General features: G+C 36.3%; 1 protein-coding gene across 1 annotated transcript; it reads right to left on the minus strand.

Moving 5' to 3' along the window:
* Positions 1–241: 241 nt before the first annotated feature.
* Positions 242–20,639, minus strand: LOC101954384 (dihydrofolate reductase). The gene is given in 8 exon segments (XM_040273430.2): positions 242–413; positions 8,259–8,302; positions 8,304–8,375; positions 11,768–11,894; positions 18,425–18,530; positions 20,035–20,084; positions 20,433–20,458; positions 20,460–20,639. Coding segments are annotated over 8 exon segments (564 nt in total). The 5' UTR covers positions 20,520–20,639; the 3' UTR covers positions 242–334.
* Positions 20,640–20,662: the final 23 nt, after the last annotated feature.

Here is a 20,662-nt window from a genome sequence, read left to right on the forward strand (position 1 = left end):
AATCTATCTAGCTCCTATCTCTAAGGACCCTGGTGCCAACTCATGCTATATAAGTTGACTGCAGCTGTCTTGCAGATAGGTAGGCAGGTATTAGGTACTCAGTCCAGACTTTGGGGGAGAGCCAATGAAGGAAACTTATAGCAAGAAAGAGCAAGAAATGCTTCCTAAATGATATTTTATATGACCTAGTATGACTGATGGAGAATAAAACATGCTGCTTAGAAATCATTAACCATAGATCTAAAGTCCACACAAGTCTTTTTATTCTAATGTAAAAATACAGAATTTTTTAGAGGGAGGGATAACATGAAATAAATCAGAAAACATCTTCACATTAATCAGTCTTTTCATATACTTCAAATTTGTACTTAATGCCTTTCTCCTCCTGGACCTCAGAAAGAATACCTGGGTATCTGTAAAAGAAAAAGATGTATAATTAATCTCTCAAAAACATAGCTTCCCTGAATCTCAACCAAAAAGCATCAACGGTGCTAAAGCAAGGTAAGATTTTTCTTCTTGTAGGTAAGCCACTGTTAAGGTAGACAAATATCAGGCAAATATAATACATATGCAAATAATAAGGAAAAAACCCTACAAAACTATGTATATAAATTTAGAAAATGAAAGTTGTGATTTCTCCTCCTTTTCTTCTGATTCCTAATTCTTTCCTCAAAAACTAACCACCATAGCAGTTCCCTAGTATATTTCTATTCTGTCATCAAGGGAATATGAAAATTCCTAAGAATTCTTTGTAAGTTTTATAGCTGATAAAAATTTCTTATGTAAGCAAAAGAAAATGAAATACAATCTATAGTTGTTTAAAGCAAAAACCGAAGTCATGTTATCTGGCATGGTGACAGATTCTCAATTCCTGTTTACTCAAGAGATGTGCATCATAAGGCTCTAATTCTGCAATGTATGGCACACTGCAATTTCTTGGCTAGAATCAGGATGAATTCAATCTTTCCTCTTCCCTCTCACTTGACTCTTTACACCCTTTAGTTTTCCATTCAAAACCCAGGTTGTAACCCAATCAATAAATGGGCTAAGGAACTGAAGAGATACTTCACAGAAGAACTACAACTGATCAAACATGGAAAGATGTTCAACATCTCTAGTGATTACAGAAATGCAAATCAAAACTACTCTAAGATTCCTTCTCACTCCAGTCAGAATGGCAATCATCAAGAATACAAGCAACAGTAAGTGTTGGTGACGATGTGGGAAAAAGGCACACTTATACATTGCTGGTGGGATTGCAAATTGGTGCAACCACTATGGAAAGCAGTCTGAAGATTCCTCAGAAAACTTAGAATGGAACCACTGTCTGACCCAGCTATCCCACTCCTTGGTTTATACCCAAAGGACTTAAAAACAGCTTATACTACAGTGACATAACCACATCAATGTTTACAGCAGCTCAACTCACAATAGCTAAACTATGGAACCAACCTAAATACCCTTCAACAGATGAATGGATAAAGAAAATGTGGTACATACACATAATGGACTATTAGTCAGCTTTAAAGAAGAATGCAATTATGGCATTTGCAGGTAAATGGATGGAGCTAGATGATACCATGTTAAGTGAAATAAACCAAAACCCCAAAACCAAAGATGGAATGTCTTCTCTGATAAGCAGATGCTAATCCACAATGGGGTGGAGGGGCGGGGAGAATGAAGGAAATTTGGATTGTACAGAGGGGAGGAGGTGTGGTATGGGAAGAATGGTGGAATGAAACGGACATTATTACCCTACATACATGTATGATTACACTACTGGTGTGACTCTACACCATATTCAGCCAGAGGAAGGGGAGGTTGTGCTCCATTTGTATACAATGTGTCAAAATGCATCGTACAGTCATGTATAACTAATTTGAACAAATTAAAAAAAAAAGTCTCCTAAAAGCATCTCCCAGTCAATACTTAACAATCCTCACACTAATTATTCTTTATCTGGAGGGTAACCCAACCCAACCCACACTTATAATAATAATTCACTTTTGTTAATGATAATAAATTCACTTTTGTTTGCTTGAGGGGAAGGAAAGCCTATTATCCCTCCCCCTCAACACACACACTTCTTTTTTCACAACTTAATAACTCGTCAAGTAAAAAAGTACAATGCAAAACAAAAACAAAAACAAAAAACCCCAGGTTGTCAGCTGAAGACTGCTCTGACCATTCTGCCTCCTATCAACATTTTTATGTCACTCTAGATCTTAGTGTGCTTTCTTAGTGTCCTGGAGGCTGCACCCATTTGCTCCAGTGGGGGTCAGCAGCAGCTGTTTAACATTCACTCTGTGAGTGTCCCTGGATTTGCTGTGTGACCCTATCTCCAGGCCTGACTGGTATAAAAAGGCTTCATTATGGTAAATAATTCTCATTATGGTAAAGAATTCAGCACCATGCCTGACCCAGTAAGTTTTCCACAAATGCTACCCATTACTACTGGTTTATTTTGTCCCCTAACTATTAGACAAGGGTGATACAGGAAAACTTTTTTCTCTCATAATATACATGACCATGACCATTGCCCAGTAAAAATAAGCATTAATTTTTGTTAGCTATGTTTTTATTTTGCAACCATTTCCTTAGCTATTGCTGTCCCACTATTTTAGTAGTAGCCTCTTTTTTTTTTTGAACAAATGATTTTTACTAGGCCAATTTGAAACCATAATTTTAGTCTCTTTGAAATGAGTCATGAAGAGTAACATTTACATATTTTTTTCATGTGTAAAATTCTCAGGAGTGTCAAGACTGTCAGTTAATAAGACAAAAACAAAGCAGTAAGAAGTTCTTTCTAAAATCATGAATAATAACACTTAAAATGACTGTGCTTTTGGCTGAATATGATCAGTAGCCATGGTATTAATGTAAATCTTCTCTGTGAAAATAAAATTTATTTCTGCTTGTTTCATTTTTCTTTCTCTAATATCTACACATTCAGTCTATTTTAATAACAGTTATAATTACATTTCCTAATCATCATTCCAAACTTTTTAAAGAGCAAACTGTCTGAGATCCACACTTGGATGCTGAGTTCAAGTCTGACAGGATTTGGAAACACCACCTATTTGTTAGGAACCACCCACCCAGAGACTCTCCATTTAGTACCTTCAGGCACCAAGAAAGCCAATAAGTAAGAATCAATATCAGACCTAAACTGACAAAGCGCCACAAGAATAACCCAGAGACGATTTGATGGAAGGTTTAAGAGGTAAATAGAGTTCCTGAAACAGTTTCCCATTAAAAAAAACAAATTGCAGCTAAAATAAAACCAGGAAGCACAGGTGTTGGAGGAAGGGATATAAAAATACTGTGGACAAATATGCCAGGAACTTGGACAGTCAGGAAGTAGTGGGGTCAGAAGAGGAGACATCAGTTCACCTGAAATCTACTTCCACCTATAAGGTTTTCCTGTGTCAGCTCTGGAGCCAATTACCACTTCTGTTATAGTTTGGATATGGTTTGTCCCTGAAGGGTTCAAGTGTTGGTCCTTAGTGAGGTAATATTGGGAGGTGTCTTATGGACCTTTAACTGGGGGCAGGGGGACAGGGACTACATGACAACAATGACGACCCTTGGTGGGAAGAACTCGGATTAATTAGAAGTATGCCCATGGAAGGGACTGTAGGATTCTACTCTTTCTCTGGCTTCTTATTTTGAGATGTGATCTCTTCTTCCCAAGTCTGCCCCTGCCCTTAGGTTCTCACCAGTACCGAGCTGATGCCAGCAGCATGCCTTTGAACCTCCATAACTGTGAGCCAAATAAACCTTTTTTTCTAAAGTTAGCCTGCCTCAGGTATTTCATTATAGTAATGAAAACAGACAATTATAGACTCTAAAGGCCTGTTTTGGTCTTTATCTTTGACTAGGTAGTCACATGGAAGGTTTTTAAGTGGACAGCAAATTCTGTTTGGAGCTCATTAAACAGAAAACTGCTGATATAAAACACTTGGGCCTGCTGGTTGGTTGGGCCTTCATGTGACAGTCTGAGATAGAAAAATTTCTTCCAAGATGAATGAGGACAGAGCTTGAGAGGACAGGCTAGCATAGTGTGGTTGAAAGAATAATTGCACAGAAAATGACCTATGGGGAAAAAAAAAGGGAGCCACAAAGTAGAACCATCTTTGTGAACGTCTAGAGCGTTTGGGTCCCTGGGTAAGGGTCGCGAAATAACCGGGACATAGGGGATGCAGAGCCAAGGCAGCAATTGCAACTGCATGCTGAGGTTTATTTGCAAGTTCCTTTTATATTCTTCTTCTAACAAAGCAAGCAATTCTTCAGTAACACTTCACCCACATAGCCCAAATATCATGCCTCAGCGGGTACACAGAGCTAAATTCAGATTGTTCCTGTTCATTTGATAAGTACCCTCCCAAAGTTCTTTGTAGACATTATCTAATCCCCGAATGTACTGTTCCCAGGTCCAGTATGCAGGAAGCTTCTTCCTCTTGGCCAAACCATGCAGAACTTGTGACTTGCGATAAGGGGAAGAGAACTTTTCCTCCTCCTAGCTGAGGTTTGCCTCAGCTGACCTAAATAACAGCCACAGCTCTTGCAGTATGTCAGGCCTGAGGGAGCTAAACTCTGCACACTTAAACCCCAACACATCTTATTTTGTTAATATTAACTTCTGCTCTTCGGTGTCTACCAGTTGTGGCTTTATCTATTTTCTAATTTTATTCTCTTTTCATCTCACAATAGTTCTCACTGTCATTTTTATTTCATTATACTATTGCTTTCTTTTTTTTTAAACCAAAAAGTATGGTGTTAATAAAAGACTGTGTTTGAACTGAAACCTATACAAACACAAGAAAATGGGGGTCCAAACTAAGGGGTTACTGTGGGAAAAAGGGGAAAAGGTAAAAAGTGATCAAAGCTCATTTTTGGAGAGTAGGAAACGATAAGTTCTCTAATGTAGACAGATTTGGAGAGAAAGCTCTAGAATTGAGCATGGTTACAGACTTTAGGGACAAAGTACATTTACTTTGCAGGTTTCCTTTTTCTCTTCTCCTTATTTTCCCCTTTAGGAATTCCCTCTACCCCACGTTAAGGAGGCTGTTGTGATGTTAGTACAGGCCCAAAAGTACAGAGGACCATAACAACTTGCAGTGGAAGACTTTCCTTCAAAGACTCTTCTGAAAACAACAGAAAAATGAACACTTTCCAGCTCATTTTGTGAGGTTAGTGTTATCCTGATACCAAATCTAGGTGAAGACATAACAAAGAAGCTCAATATCCCTTTTGATTACAAATGTAAAATTCTCAACAAAATTCTAGCAAATTGAATCTAGCAACATATAAAAAGGCTTATACACAATTACCAAGTGAAGTTTATCCCAGAAATGCAAGATTACCATGAAAATCAGTGAAGGTAATATAGTGTATTGATGGTATATTAAATTATTAATTAGCAAAAGAAAAAGAACCCATGATTACCTAATAGACTTAGAAAGTTACATGGCAAAATCCAACACCTCTTCATGAAAAAAATACTAGATGAACTAGAAATAGAAGGAATCTTCCTCAGTCTGATAAAGGACATGTGTGACAACTCAAAGCTACTATACTTTATCGAGGAAGACTAAATCATTACCCTCTAAGACATCTGATCTTTTCATCTTCCAGACAACATCATACTGAAGTTCTAGTCAGGCAATTAAGCAAGAAATAAAAAAAAAACATCTAAACTAGAAATTAAACTATCTCTATTTGCAAATGACATTATACCTTATAAATAAAATCCTAAGAAATCTAACAATTAGAACTATTGAATTCAGCAAGGTTGTAGGATATCAGATTAATAAACCCAAATCACTTCTATTTCTATTTTTTTCATTTTTATTGGTTGTTCACAACATTACAAAGCTCTTGACATATCATATTTCATACATTAGATTGAAGTGGGTTATGAACTCCCAATTTTTACCCCAAATGCAGATTGCAGAATCACGTAGGTTACACATCCACAATTTTACATAATGCCCTATTAGTAATTGTTGTATTCTACTACTTTTCCTATCCCCTACTATCCCCCCTCCCCTTCCCTCACATCTTCTCTCTCTACCCCATCTACTGTAATTCATTTCTCTCCATGATAATTTTCCCATTCCCCTCACAACCTCTTATATGTAATTCTGTATAGCAATGAGGGTCTCCCTTCATTTCCATGCAATTTCCCTTTTCTCTCCCTTTCCCTCCCATCTCATGTCTCTAAACACTAGGAACAAACAGGAAATAAAAGGAAAAATAAAAGGAATTAAACACTAACAAAGAAGTACAAGACATACAACCAAAATTTTACTGACAGAAATTAAAGAGGACCTAAGTACATGGAAAGACATCACTGGCTCAAAGTCTGGAAGACTTAATATTGAAATGGCAATACTCTCCAGAGTAACCTACAGATGACACCTATCAAAATCACAACTTGCTTTCTGGCAGAAACTGACAAACTGATCATAAAATTCGTATGGAAATGCAAGGGGCCCAGAAGAGATAAACCAATCTTGGAAAAAAAAGCAAAGTTGGAAAAACTATACTTTCTGATTTCACAAGTTAGTAATGAAGACCTTGTGGTACTGGCATGAAGATATACATACATATCAGTGGAGCAGAACTGGGAGTTCAGGAAAAAACCCTCATACTTATAGCCACTTGAGATTGTGCTGATGGTTGTACAACCTTGTAAATATACCAACACTAGTGAATTAAACACTAGTATAATAAATGCTATGATATATGCAGGACATTTCAGTAAAGATGCTACATTTTTTTTCTTTAAATCTGGAGAGGCAGAATGGTATTTGTTTTAAATTATCAAAGATTCCAGTTTTGAAAAGTGTTCTGATTAAGAGTAGTAAGACTTGGAAAGATGGAAAGGTATTTAAATAAAGCTGATTCACACAGTTGTTAGCAGCAAAGAGAAAGGTAAGAAATGAAGAAAAGTTGAGCTCAATATCCATATAATGTGACACTCAGCAATTAAAGCAGAAGAGAAAATACGTAAGGTATGACAAAGTTAAACAACTGATATTTACATAAATTTATATAAAATTTCCATATGTGATTTTTCTAAGTAGTCACCTTTGGAGCCTAAGCACAAGCCTGTATTTCAGCTGCTTAGAGTTCTTATGCTTTTCAGTTTTCTTTAGAGTTAAGAGCTCAAGAAAAATCATTCACTTTATTTGATCTAAGGCTATTACTCTGTAGAGTAATAGACTATTATTCTAAAGTTTGGCCATCCATTTATTGACTTTGCTCTGAAGGTTCATTTAGGGGGCATTTCAAAAACAAACTCACACTCAAGGGATAATTACTAGATACAAATGAGAATATCTGAAAGAATGCTTTAAAAGCTGGTCTAAAAGGGTTGATATAATTAATCTTTTTCTCTCTATAGAATATGGCGAAATGTGCTTTTAAACTAAAAATGTTGTGAGCTTTCAAGATTTAGCAGCCTCATGCTGGAGTCACAACTGCACAGGAAGGCAAGTATAACTTCTCTCCACCTCCACTATTGCTACCTCCTTTATCTGAGTCCCCTCAACCTTCATCTGAATTACTAACTGGTCTCCTTGCTTCACTCTTGTCCCCCTGCAGTCCATTCCAATAAAGCAGCTAGAACATTGTAACTCTCCTTTCAGACTCACTAAACCTGCACCCAGTTTGACCCTTGTTGGCTTCCCCCTTGCTCCCACTGGCCACAGTAGCATTCAGACTCAGGGAAGAGGCCAATCTCATTTCTGCCTCAGCCTCTGAACTAGCTATTTCTGGTTCCTGGAATTCTCTTCTTGCTATTACATGGCTGGCTTCTTCACATTTAGATCTCACTATAGATGTCATTCTTCTGAGAGGACTTCTCAGACTACTCCATGTCTATCACATCCCAATGTTTTAGTTCTCTACCCAACACCTCTTTTTATGACTGTCACTTGCACTCCCCCTGACCAGAAAGTGTATCTCCAGGGGGTCAGCAATATCATCAGGCCTAGTCAACACTATTTCCCCAGTGCCTATGACATGTCTGACTCTCCTAGGTTGAACTGAATACATTAATTCTAGATTTTATTGACATCATTAATATACCGAGCATTTCCAGTATACTGAAGACGTCTAAAGATTCCTAACTTTATCTATATACAATAACACATTCCTACCCTGAACTCAATTTGAAAGAAGAAAATGTTCTTTTCTATAATTCTTACATAGAAAGTCCAAAAGCACTTTAATAAGAACTTTATACTTACTCTGGAAGAAGTTTATATTTCTCCAAATCAATTTCTGGGAAAAAATGTGTCACTTTCAAATTCCTGCATGATCCTTGTCACAAACAATTTAATATGGCCTGGTTGAATCATGGCTTCCTTTGAAACAAAACAAAAAAGGCATCACTTTCCTTAATCTATATCATAAGACACTCTAAGATTTTTGTTTGTTTTAGTTACTAAAGAAATGCCTTATACTAGGCCTTAAAGACTTGTTTATTATTGCCAAAGTATACTACATAAATACCCTATTCTTAAATCTGGGATCCTCTAAAATGTGCCTTAGTTACCTTAAGAATGGAACTAATCATAATCATAATTATTATATTCTGGTCTCTAGTTTGCTTATGAGAAATACTTTTTGATTTAAGAATTCAGTTTGGTTGTTTTCCTTTGGCTGCTCTTTTAAGAGTTAATCTGTGGCTGGAGTTGTGGCTCAGCGGTAGAGTGCTTGCCTAGCATGTGTGAGGAACTGGGTTTGATTTTCAGCACCACATGAAAATAAATAAAGATCCATCAACAACTAATAAAATATTGAAAAAAAAAGCGTTAATCTGAATATGTAAGACCCAGGGCCATGAAAAATGAATAAACAAACAAACAAACAAATAAATAAATAAGGGACATTAATCCAAAGTTATCAAGTTATTTTCCAAAGAAAAACTTACATATGTATATCCATACAAGATAGTACAGTTTCATGTGATCTTGACTACTGAACACCAAGGGCCTACTCAGCACACTCATATAAAATTTAATATTGCTTTCTTTCCTCAATACAGTAATTTAACATGTCTCTTGTTGCTAACAACTATAGCCTTTTTTGTTAAATGATTTTTCTAACTACTATCTACAGTTCTATTGACAGTTTCTACGGAAAGGATTGCTCTCAAACAAATATCTTAAAAATTTTAATAAACAGTATGAATCCTTTACAGACTCACCAAAGCAATAACGCTTTTTGTGTATTTTGCTTTGCAGTAATAACTTGATTCTCAAACGTGTATTGATTAAAAGAAAAAATATTTTTATATGCATACATACATATGTAAAACTCCAGGTGTTTGTTATTCTTAAAGTTCCAAATAAGGGAACTGAACAAATTTTATTTTGAAAACTTATATTTATATTAAACCATTGTTATCTTTGCTACAACCAAATAAATATTCTTTTTGTGTGTGTGTGTGTGGTGCTAGGGATTGAATCCAGGGCCTCATGCATGCTAGGTAGGCATTCTACCACTGAGCTACATTCCCAGCCCCTAGTAATTCTTACTATACAAAATCAAAACAAAACAAAACAAAACAAAAACAAAAACAAAAAAACAAACCAAAAACCCAGAAAAACTTAGTGGGACACTGAACAAATTTTATTTTGAATACTTACATTTGTATTAAACCATTGTTATCTTTGCTACAACCAAATAAATATTCTATTCTTTTTTTGTGTGGTGCTAGGGATTGAACCCAGGGCCTCATGCATGCTAGGTAGGCATTCTACCACTGAGCTACATTCCTAGCCCCTAGTAATTCTTACTGTACAAAAAACAAAAAAACAAGACAAACAAACAAACAAAACCCAGAACAACTGAGTGGGATTAACCAATCACAGCAGCATTTTAAGTTCTATATCAAAGTTGATGGTGTGAGGCAAACTTTCTGTGAATAGTCAGGCAGTAAACACTTTAGGGTTTGAGGGTCATACGGTTTCTTACTTTTATAGGCAGAAGCAGCCACAGATGACACTAAACAAACAAGTGTGGCTGTGTTCCAATGAAACTTTATTTACGTGGTACTTGGGAAGATCAGCCTGAATGACTGATGAGCAGCTGTGATGAGAGGCACGTGAATAACACAAATCACCTGAAGGCTTTATTTCCTTATACAAAAGTCATTTTATATACATGTTTTTAAGTACTTAGTGCTTATTAAAAAGTACATTTTCAAGTGATATGATTTGAGTCACTCAAAATGTGATAAATAATAAAATGAACTTGTTTTCTAGAAGAAATTCATATGTGGATGGAAAGACTAAAGAAAAAAAAATGTTCATTTCCCCTTATTACAATGGGGAAAAAAGAAGAGATTGTGGAATCAGGAACATAAGAAACTGAGAGTTTCTAAAATCCCTTCTAAGATCCTGGAATACCTCTTCTTTCTCAAATAATTTCAGTGTATATTTTACCCTAAACCCCAAAAGGTAGGGACTGATTTTTCTTTTCCCTCTAAATGTTACCCTTTCAATAGTGCTTTTTTTGGGGGAGTGGGGTGTACCAGGGATTGAACTCAGGGGCACTCATCAACATTCTCAGTCCTTTTTATTAGAGATTTAAAGACAGGGTCTCACTGAGGTGCTTAGTGCCTTGCTGTTGTTGAGGCTGGCTTTGAATTTAATATCCTCTTGCCTCAGCACTGTACCCAGGTCAAGAGCTAAAGAATTCTATTTAGTATCCTCATTTTTTTAAAAAAAGCTGGAAGTCAATTTGTATCAGAAAAAAGAATTCTTCATTAACACACTATTTACCCCCCCTCCCGTTTTTTTAAAGAGAGAGAGAGAGAGAGAGAGAGTAGTTTTCGGCAGACACAACATCTTTGTTTGTATGTGGTGCTGAGGATTGAACCCGGGCCGCAAGCATGCCAGGCGAGCGTGCTACCACTTGAGCCACATCCCCAGCCCAACTATTTACCCTTTTGATCTGAAATCATGAAACCCTTCTCTTATGTCCTTACATTAAATGAAAATTATTGAGGAAAAGCTTTCTGCTTTTAACAAATTCATATATATCTAGTAAGTATATATCAACTAGACCCCTACTCTTTTCTCAGTGAGATTTTCATCCTGTAAGAGAAGGTATATAACAGCTTATTTAGGGCATGGGGATGGGGGTGGAGGTAGAAACTAGTACAGTGCAAATGCAAATCTTGGGGAGACATTTAGAATGGTTCTTAAGCTGTAAATATTAACTAGTATTTTGAATTGAAAATAAAGTGGTATGTGGGGAGATGTTGTTTAAAGGACACAAAATTTCAGTTAAATAGGAAGAATAAGCTCCAAAGGTCTATCATGCAACGTGATGACTTTAGTTATTACCAACCTTATATTGTACTCTTGAAAATGGCTCAAGAATGATTTTAAGTGTTCTCACCATAAAAAGTGAGGTGTTATTTATATGCTAATTGGCTTGATTTAGCCATTTCACAAAGTATACATATTTCAAAACATGTTGTACACAATAAGTATACAACTATTAGTCAATAAAAAGAAAATAGACTCATATAGACCAAACATTTTACTTTTACATTTTTATTTAGTTTACGTTGCAGGGACAAAATCAAATAATTCAGAATGACAAAATATCTAACTTTTTTAGAGATAATGTACTGTTTCTTATGCTTATGGCTTAATGTTTCCTCCCAAACTCCCTTTAAATGTCAAGAGAACTAAAAGAAAGTAGGGAACATTTCTTTTTATTTGTAGATAACTCTACTTACCTTATAAACAGAACTGCCTCCTACTATCCAAATCATGTCTATTTTACTTGCTAATTCTGGCTGCTCAGTAAGTTTTAAGGCATCGGTCAGACTTTTGGCAAGAAAATGAGCTCCTTTTGGAAGTTCTCTAAAAGTAAAAGAATTACATACAATTTTTGTAAAACCCATCCATATTAATCAAATTATATGAATAGGAAGCAGTGATTATAAAACCAAAATCATCATAAATATGAATCCTTTAAAAAATAGTATGGCCTACAATCAATACCTACCTACATTTGTACATCTAGGGTCCATATGTTAATCAAAATCACATGTGATATAAAGTCACAACAGTAGTCTCTAAAGTAGTGGCATAAAGAATTGTGAGGGGACATGAGACAACTTTCTGGGGGTTATCTTTTCTGTATCTTTGATAGGGGCTGGGTTACACAGGTATACACATTTGTCAAAACTTTAATAAATGTACATTTAAGACTTGTGCACCTCATTGTAATATTTACCTTAAAAGAAAAAAAACTGTAGAGAAATACTGAATTCTAGTTATTTATATGTATGAAGAATAGAAGGCTGCAATTAATTTTGACATGCAAATATGAACAAGACAAGCTGAACAGATGGATATGTGATAAAGTTAACACAAAAAAATGTTATTCGTAGAATCTAAGTGGTGGTATATAGCTATTTAAAGTTCTTTGTGTATGTTTGAAAATTTTCATAATAAAATATTGGAAAGAGAATGTTTGAGTGTAGATAAGTTTGCAGCAATATTCAAACTGCTAATACCTTTGGGGAGTGGAAAAAAAAACTTTACTGTTCCAAACAAACAGAAATGGTTGAACTATTTGAAAATCAGTTTTTTGCTACTTATATAATTAAAGACCCAAAAGGGAAAAGTTCAATAATTTTACTGTTTATGTGAACTAACAATCTCTCTCAATCTCCAAACCAATTATTGTTTTGGCAGGGAGGAGGGGGTCTAATTCCATTTATAAATGAGGAAACATGCAGAACTAGGCTTTCATAGTAATTAGATATGGAACAAAAATTACAATTCAATGTCAAGGTCTTAGGCTGGTGCTTTAAAAAGATTACATAACTGCCTTTGAACTAGAGGTTATAACAATGATTAATCAAGAACTAATGGGGATTATTCATTCTCTTGGTTGCATCCTCCCTCTCCTCCTGAAATTTATTTTGCTTATTTCACTCTTTGTCATCTGGTAAAGAAGTTAGGATAGAGCAAAGAATATACTTTGACTCAGCCTAGAAAAAGAAGTGGAGACCAGGGTGAAGTTAAATGAACTATCTCTTAAGGAATCAGGGCAGTCATAAGGGCTGAGTTGGACTAGGCTGTTCAGGGAGAAAACTTAGACTTCAAAAATTTGGAATTGGAGAAGATAGTCTAGTTAATAAAGTACAGGACAACTGAAATAGTCATGGTGGTTTTAGTAAGTAAAGATGCTGAAGTAAGGATGGATAACAAAGATGGAGTAGAATGGAAAATGGTGATGCAGGAACTGATATGAGGAAAAACTGAAAGAAGCATTCTTTTTTTTATTTGTGGTACTAGAGGCTGAACTCAGGGGCACTTTACCATTGAGCTACCTTCCTGAAATTTCCTAAAATTCTTTATTTTGAGACAGGGTCTCACTAAGTTGCCTAGATTGGCCTTGAATTTGTGATCCTCCTGCTTAGTCTCTTGAGTCACTGGGATTACAGGTGTGTGCCACCGTGCTCAGACAGGAAGCACTATCCTTAAAGTGGATGTATAATAGCAATATGACTTCCAAGGTGTTATAAATTGTTGGTGTGGACCTCAGAGAAAGGGGTGATAATTTTGTGAAGATTTCATTGCCCTTTGTAGTGAGTTTGCAAAAGCAAAAACCTGATTAAGGATTGGTTTCAGATTTAAGTTTTAGCAAAGGCTAGAGGAAATGCTTCTGAAAAATGTTGCTAAAACATTAGTTTAGAAATGTTTCACAGGAAACACTAGACCCCTAGATGGCTAAAAAAGAACAGGCAAAAAGTCCAGCTAATATTTGAGTCTGTTAGTCCCTTTGCAGCACACATTATAGAAAAGAACAGTGAATAACACATAGTAAACATTTTATATCATGCCTTGTTTCAGTGCTAATTTCCTGCCTATAATCTTTCTTCAAACCAATCTAGATTGGATTTTCCAAGAAGGGAGAGCTGGTTTGTAACAGTACATGTATTCTGTGTCAAGACCCAAGTGGGTATTCTTGGTATCTTATTTCTGACCAAGAGTTTTGTGATGATGAAATAATATAATGCACACAGTAGGCATTCCACTTAATATAAATACTAATCTTACGTAGGTACTATTCCTTTTTACAGGTGAGATTAAAGATGAGGGGTTAAGTAACCGATGATCACACAGCTAGGAATTGGTGGGCATGGTAGTTGAACTCCAGCAGCTTACATTACAACAGATATTTAATGGGTGACCAGGGGCTTTAAGTGCCTGAGATACCAGGCCTGAGACATTGGGATGCTGGGGCTTAGATTAGACAACCTCCCTACTCCATGTCCTCTGGCCTCAAGCAGCCTTATCTGATTACTCCAGGCTACTATAGAGACCTTATCCCTTCCCACTGTGCTTGATGTAAAAGATAAATGCATTGCAGATCAAATTCTGGCCTGATATCTTTGGGGACTGCTGGGATACTACTTAATCACAAAAGCTTCAGGCTAGAATGGTGTCTTATGTAGAATTGAGAAATAATGTTCAACTTGAGACCATTTATACTCAGCTTTTAAAAATTTGATTTCCAACAATTACCAACTATTTCAAGTATGATCTATCCTCATGTGACCACTACAGATATTTATAAAAATTTATTTTCTGTAAATAATTAAGTGGGGAAAAAAACAGGTTGCAAACTTTTCCCAAGTGGGATTATTCTCTTTCTATAAGTAACTTGTGGAGCATTCCTTTTGAAGAGTTCTGAATCCCTACTATGCTATATCTATGTTAGATACTGGGACAAGAGATTTCAAAAACAAAACAGTAGTCCTGGCACCCAAAAGATCATGATGGTAGTCAAAAGAATATCTCAGCAGTGGCCATAACATATGAAAAAGACACACAATGAAGATGCGCAGAGGATACTTCAGGAGACCAGAAACAGTGCATCATCTGGGTTGGGGTGAAGAGGGAACTCTTTAGCTGGGTGTCAAAGAAGATAAAGACGTGCAAAAGCACAGAGATGACAGACTACCCACAGATACTATTGATAGTTACAGTGCAGTTATTTAACACAAGAAAGCTGAGACAAAGTTGAGGGTAAAAGAATGTAATCTGTGGTGAGGATTAAAATGCCAATGGATGGGGCAATAGTACAAGGTCCTGAAGTCAGAGAAAAATAGAATTTAGAAAAAAGTGGGAGTTGAGGAAAATAGTAATTTAGATAGGATGAGATTTTTGTCTCACAATCAACAAAAAAAAGAACAAAGTGTTTTATTAAAATGAAAATGAGGGGATGGGGTTGTGGCTCAGTGGTAGAATGCTTGCCTGGCACATGTGAGGCACTGGTTTGATCCTCAGAACCAAAGAAAGAAAGAAAAAAAATATTAAAAAAAAGAAAAGAAAATGAGATCATGAATGTGTTCATTGTGATTTTGTTCATGTTAATATTTTCTAGAAGCTATAAATTTACAAGGTGTAGGGGTAGGAACTGACATGTAAGGTATCTTGTGAGCAGAAACTTTATATATAAAATTTCAGTGAACCTTCAAAAACTGTCATTATTAATCTACTTAGTATGTAAAGAAGTTTAGGTTTAGCAAACTTTTAGGTTTAACCTGCTGAAGGCCCCAAAGTTACTAGGTACCAGAGTAGATTTAAGAAGCAAGGTCTGTCAGTGTTTGCTATGCTAAATTTATGAGTTGGAGAGATAGACTTTAAGAAGCAGAGAGTGTGTTAATCACTAGAAAAGATATGAGAGTGAGATGAAAAATATATATATATACATGATATAAAATTTAGATAACTTTCATGGATTGAAGATGATTTACAACATCTTAAATCATGGAAGATATTTTGGATTTTTTAGAGATGGTGTCAAGATGCATTGTAGTAAAAATTCTTTACTTAATTTTTGGTACCAAATACTTTAAAAATCTGCTTTGTGTGATATAAATCACAATACCACACAATTCACCCTTTTAAAGTGTAAAAATTGGTGATTTTCAGTATATTTAGATTTGTGCAACTACCACTAGTTCACAACAAAAAGAGACCTATTAGTAGTCACCCTCTCCATCCTTGGTTCTCTTAAAAAGTCACAATTTGTCCAGAAAGCTTTGGAAAAACACTTTCCCCCATTCCTCATTAACTAAATAGTTACCACAAATAAGTATGTTTGGCACTGAATTGAGGTTACTTAGAGGATTCAATTTCTTTCTGTACTGGGGAGGAGGTTAAAAAAAATTAAGTACCTTTAAAAACTTGCACAAAAAAATAGTGGTTTCTGATTGTTAAACTGCCCTTTTGTGCAGGACCCAGCAGGTTCTCAGTATATGTGTGGAACTGGCTAACAAGCAGGGAGACAGGAGAACAACAACAACAAAAAAAAAACCCTAGTAAAATATTTTACTAACTGGCATTACTGTTTCTCTGGTATGCTTGATAATAAAGACTTCAAATTTTCTCAGCCCTAAAAAAAAAGTTAAATACACCAAAAAATGTTATATATACATACGTAAGAAGCAGCTAAACTCAATTACATACACCACAGGGGGAATCATAAAAAAAAATTAGACTCATCATTTAAGGAGAAATCCTGGCTCAACTGAACATCCTCCCCACTGAGATTTCTTTATGTTTATTTTAGTTGAAGATAGTCATAAATAAACTTGAATAGTATTCATGTTATTAAAAGTCTCTGGGAATGGCAATATACTCTGTGAATTTGGTTTCTATGAAAAAAAGATATCATCAGAATATCCTAGCTACCAGGAAAAGGAATAGCATAAAGACCAAGGCAGATGGCAGGACACACATCAATGTATTTCCCATCACCCCGAGGCAATCAATGCAAACACCCTGGTAAATCTAGTTTTTTACCTATGACATTCTAGGACAGATGTGGCAGAAAATGTCTATGAGCCTGAATCTGTTAGCCTATAACTGTACAATTTTTTTCTTTCCCAGGGTATATTAACTTGGGTAGGCCATAGTTACTGGTTATTAAAAGAGTATTTCAAGTGGTGCTGCCAAGGTATTTTGTAGATGTGATAACATCTGTAATTAATTGACTTTAATCTGGGTAGGCCTGATTCATCAATTCAAAGGCTTTAAGAACAGAGCTGAAGTTTCCTAGAAGAAGAAATTTTACCTGTGTTGCCTTAGCCCTGGCTAGAGAATTTCAGCCCAATGGCCTTCTCCAAAGAGTTTTGGTTTCTCATACAACTGTGAAAGCCAATTCCTTGCAATAAGACTGATAAAAGTGCCTGTATCCATAGTGACTCAGAAGGTTGAGTCAGGAGGATCACAAGCTCGAGGCCAGCCTTGGCAACATAGTGAGACCCTATCTCAAAATTTAAAAAATAAATAATCCTATGACCTGGGAGACTGAGGCAAAAGAATTGCTAAGCCCAAGGCCATTCTCGATAACTTAGCAAGACACTGCCTCAAAAAAAAATCCATATAGATAAATATTTTCTGGTTGAACCCTAACTGATACATGCAGGAAAGGAATATTATGACCATTATGACCACTGTTGTCAAGCAAGTAGTACCTTATGATACTGCACTCTTTTTGGTAACTACATTATTAGTTTAAGGAAGAATGCTTAACATTTTGATCCCAAACTTTCCCTTAAGTTTAATTTGCATTACCCCTCCACCAAAGCAAAACCATGAGGTATGGAAAATTATTTTATTAGGTTAGGATCAATGCCACTATCAACAAAAAGAAACAAAATAGAAATCAGGATATACTACATGTGGTGTAAATGACATGGAAGCCACCGGAGATGACTTCATGGGGCAATAATTCCACACCCTGCTTTTCGCCTTGGCATTTCTGGTGTCAGGAACTATCTACTCCATTGTTAGCAGAAACCAACTAGACATGCTCCCTTCTCTAGACAATCCCTAGAGCCATTTTCAATGCTTTAAAATATTTTGCCTTCAGACACTGGGAAATGAACACAAGTGCAGTGATATTCAGGTAATCCAGTTAACTAGGAATAGCAGGGCATAAGATTATAACCACTTTTAAAATCCTAAAATTCATATCTTCTTATGTTTGTGTTAAGTCAACTGAAGATAGGATAATTGCTTAATTTTGGCAAATCCCAAAACTTGAATATTGTGATTTTATGTGAAACTAGGAAAAAGTTATTGATTACATTGTATAACTGATATTTAAGTTTATTGAAGATTCAAGGTAACTTGAAAATCTATTAATATAACATTTCAAGGTGTTAAAATCCATTAGTTACTTAAGGAGCAGAATAAGTTGCCATGTGGTGTAACAACTTATTCATTTTCTGTAATCACCTTTGTGATATTAGGTAGCTTCACTAATAGCTACTTTTATACTATTTCATCTTGTCATATACTGGTATGCACTTTAATAAATGGAACATGACTTTCCTGTAGTGACTTTATGTTATAGTACTTACTTGAGTTCTCTACTGAGAACTATATTAATTCTGTCCTTTAAAGGTCGATTCTTTTCAGGAATAGAGAACCAGGTCTTCCTACCCATAATCACCAGATTCTGTTTACCTATAAAATCACATGGAAAGGATAAATATATTTTGGGACTATACAAATATTTTTAATCATATACATGTAGATATTTGTCATAGTGACATCTAGTGGATTTGCTTTAAAAATATTAAAACTTAAAACAGCTTTACCAAAATTTACATTTATCTTTCCTAACCTAAATATAGTATTTATTTTCCCCTCGGACTTTACCCAACTTGTATCCAATATTTAATTATAATCAATTGCAACTACATATGATGTAGTAAAGAGGGAAGATTTTTGGGTTGAAGTGTTCTAATCCAAAGCATTCTATCATTATTAACCAGGCATCCTCCGTCTTAACCAGTACTCCTCCGTCTTACTTTCCTTGGCTATGAAATAGGGATAAGAATAGTGCCTACCTCTACAATTGTTGGGGTGATTAGACTTAGAACAATGTTCAGCATATGAGTAGTTATCATTGTTGGATAATCACACTATTCATATTTGGGTACTTTGTAGATTTCCATAATCATATTTAAAAAAACAGTTCCTTAACAGTTTCCTCAATTTATCTTAAAACAGGTTACGTTGAACTCTTGCCTTTTCAGCATTATACTTCCACAGATAATGCTTTTGTAAAAACCTGATATATATATAGATTCCATTTTTGACTTCTTAGGAGGAAAAAAAAAGACCTTGAGTCAAGACATTTGGATCAAAGAAACATTAATATTATCAGATCATACTTAAGGATTCTTGAGAGGGATTTGTGTCCCTGGAGCTTTCCGCTCTTGCCATTTTGTCTCTACCAGCGACATAATAGCCAATTCCAAGGGCCTTATATCTTTTATTAATGTTATGCAGCATCTGCTCCCTCTGACTTTCCTTATTTATTCTGCCATTCCTCTTCCTATACCCACAAATACACGTTTCTTAGGTTTTAAGCAGGGTATTCCTCCATTTTCATATTTTTTTCTTTGTTTATCCTCTTTTCTCCCATAGCTCAACTCACCTAGCTCTCTCTGTCTGAAATTGTCCTGAATGTCCTTACAGACAACTCAAAATCATCCTCATCACAATCGCACACCATTCTCCATTCCTTAATTCATCTAGTCACTGAGACTCTCCCACACTGAAATGCTGAGAGTTCATCATTGATGCCTTCATGCATCATAATTACATTCCAAATAACTCATGTGGAGGATCCTGTAGCCACTCTCTTCATCTTTGCCCCAGTTCAGGTTTACCATCTCTCCCAGCAGCTCTTCCAAAGACCTCCTTTGGCCTCCATTTGGAGCGCTAACCTCCAATGTGAAGACCTCTGTTCAGCTGCCAATTTTGCAATACCTGAACTGTACATGTGTCCAGAATTTTTAAAAAAGGGACGCTTAATGAACCTTGGGAACTTCAGACAGATTTTTAGTAAGATTAAAGATCCCAGATTAATGTGAAGCTTTCCATTTAAAACAACAATTGCATTGGAAAACTTCAAGAAAAATCCTTGACAATCCCAAACATTTAAAAATGCCTTCATTACCTTCTACTGAAGGGGTTGTCATCATTCTTTGGAAATACTTGAATTCATTCCTGCAAGTTAGAGAAACACAGCGTTACTCAAAACATTATCTGGTTGGCTCAGGTTCTAACGCGCATGACAAACATTGTAGTTTGCAGAGGGTGGTATTCTCCAGGCAAGGGACTTTGCCCTAGGCCAGAGCACCACAGGGCAGAGGCCGTGGCAGGGAAGCAGGATCCCGTGGGAAATCAACAATTTGGCTTTGTGCTATAGCCGCGGAGGCCACCTAGGGTCTCCATGCCCTTGTCCATTGGAACTGGCTCCAGTTGGCCAGTAGGCCCTGTGCGTCCGCACCCAGGTGACTAGATTTAAGCCAGTGAGCGCAGCCTTTGTACCCTCACCTCCAGCCCGGCTGATACCTGAGCGGGGGCCAGGGCAGGTCCCCCGTTCTTGCCGATGCCCATGTTCTAGGACACGGCGACAATGCAGTTTAGCGGACGAACCATGACAGCAGCAGTGATCACCCAGCTCCCCAGCTACACCCGGATTCCGCTCGGATTTTGGCGCAAAATGATAGCCACTCCGCCCCCTCTGTCTCATTTGAGGAGGCAAGGCCCCGCCTCCACCCCGCCTCAGGGCAAGGTCGCGG

Source organism: Ictidomys tridecemlineatus, unplaced genomic scaffold, assembly GCF_052094955.1.
Source record: "Ictidomys tridecemlineatus isolate mIctTri1 unplaced genomic scaffold, mIctTri1.hap1 Scaffold_112, whole genome shotgun sequence".
NCBI lineage: Eukaryota > Metazoa > Chordata > Mammalia > Rodentia > Sciuridae > Ictidomys > Ictidomys tridecemlineatus.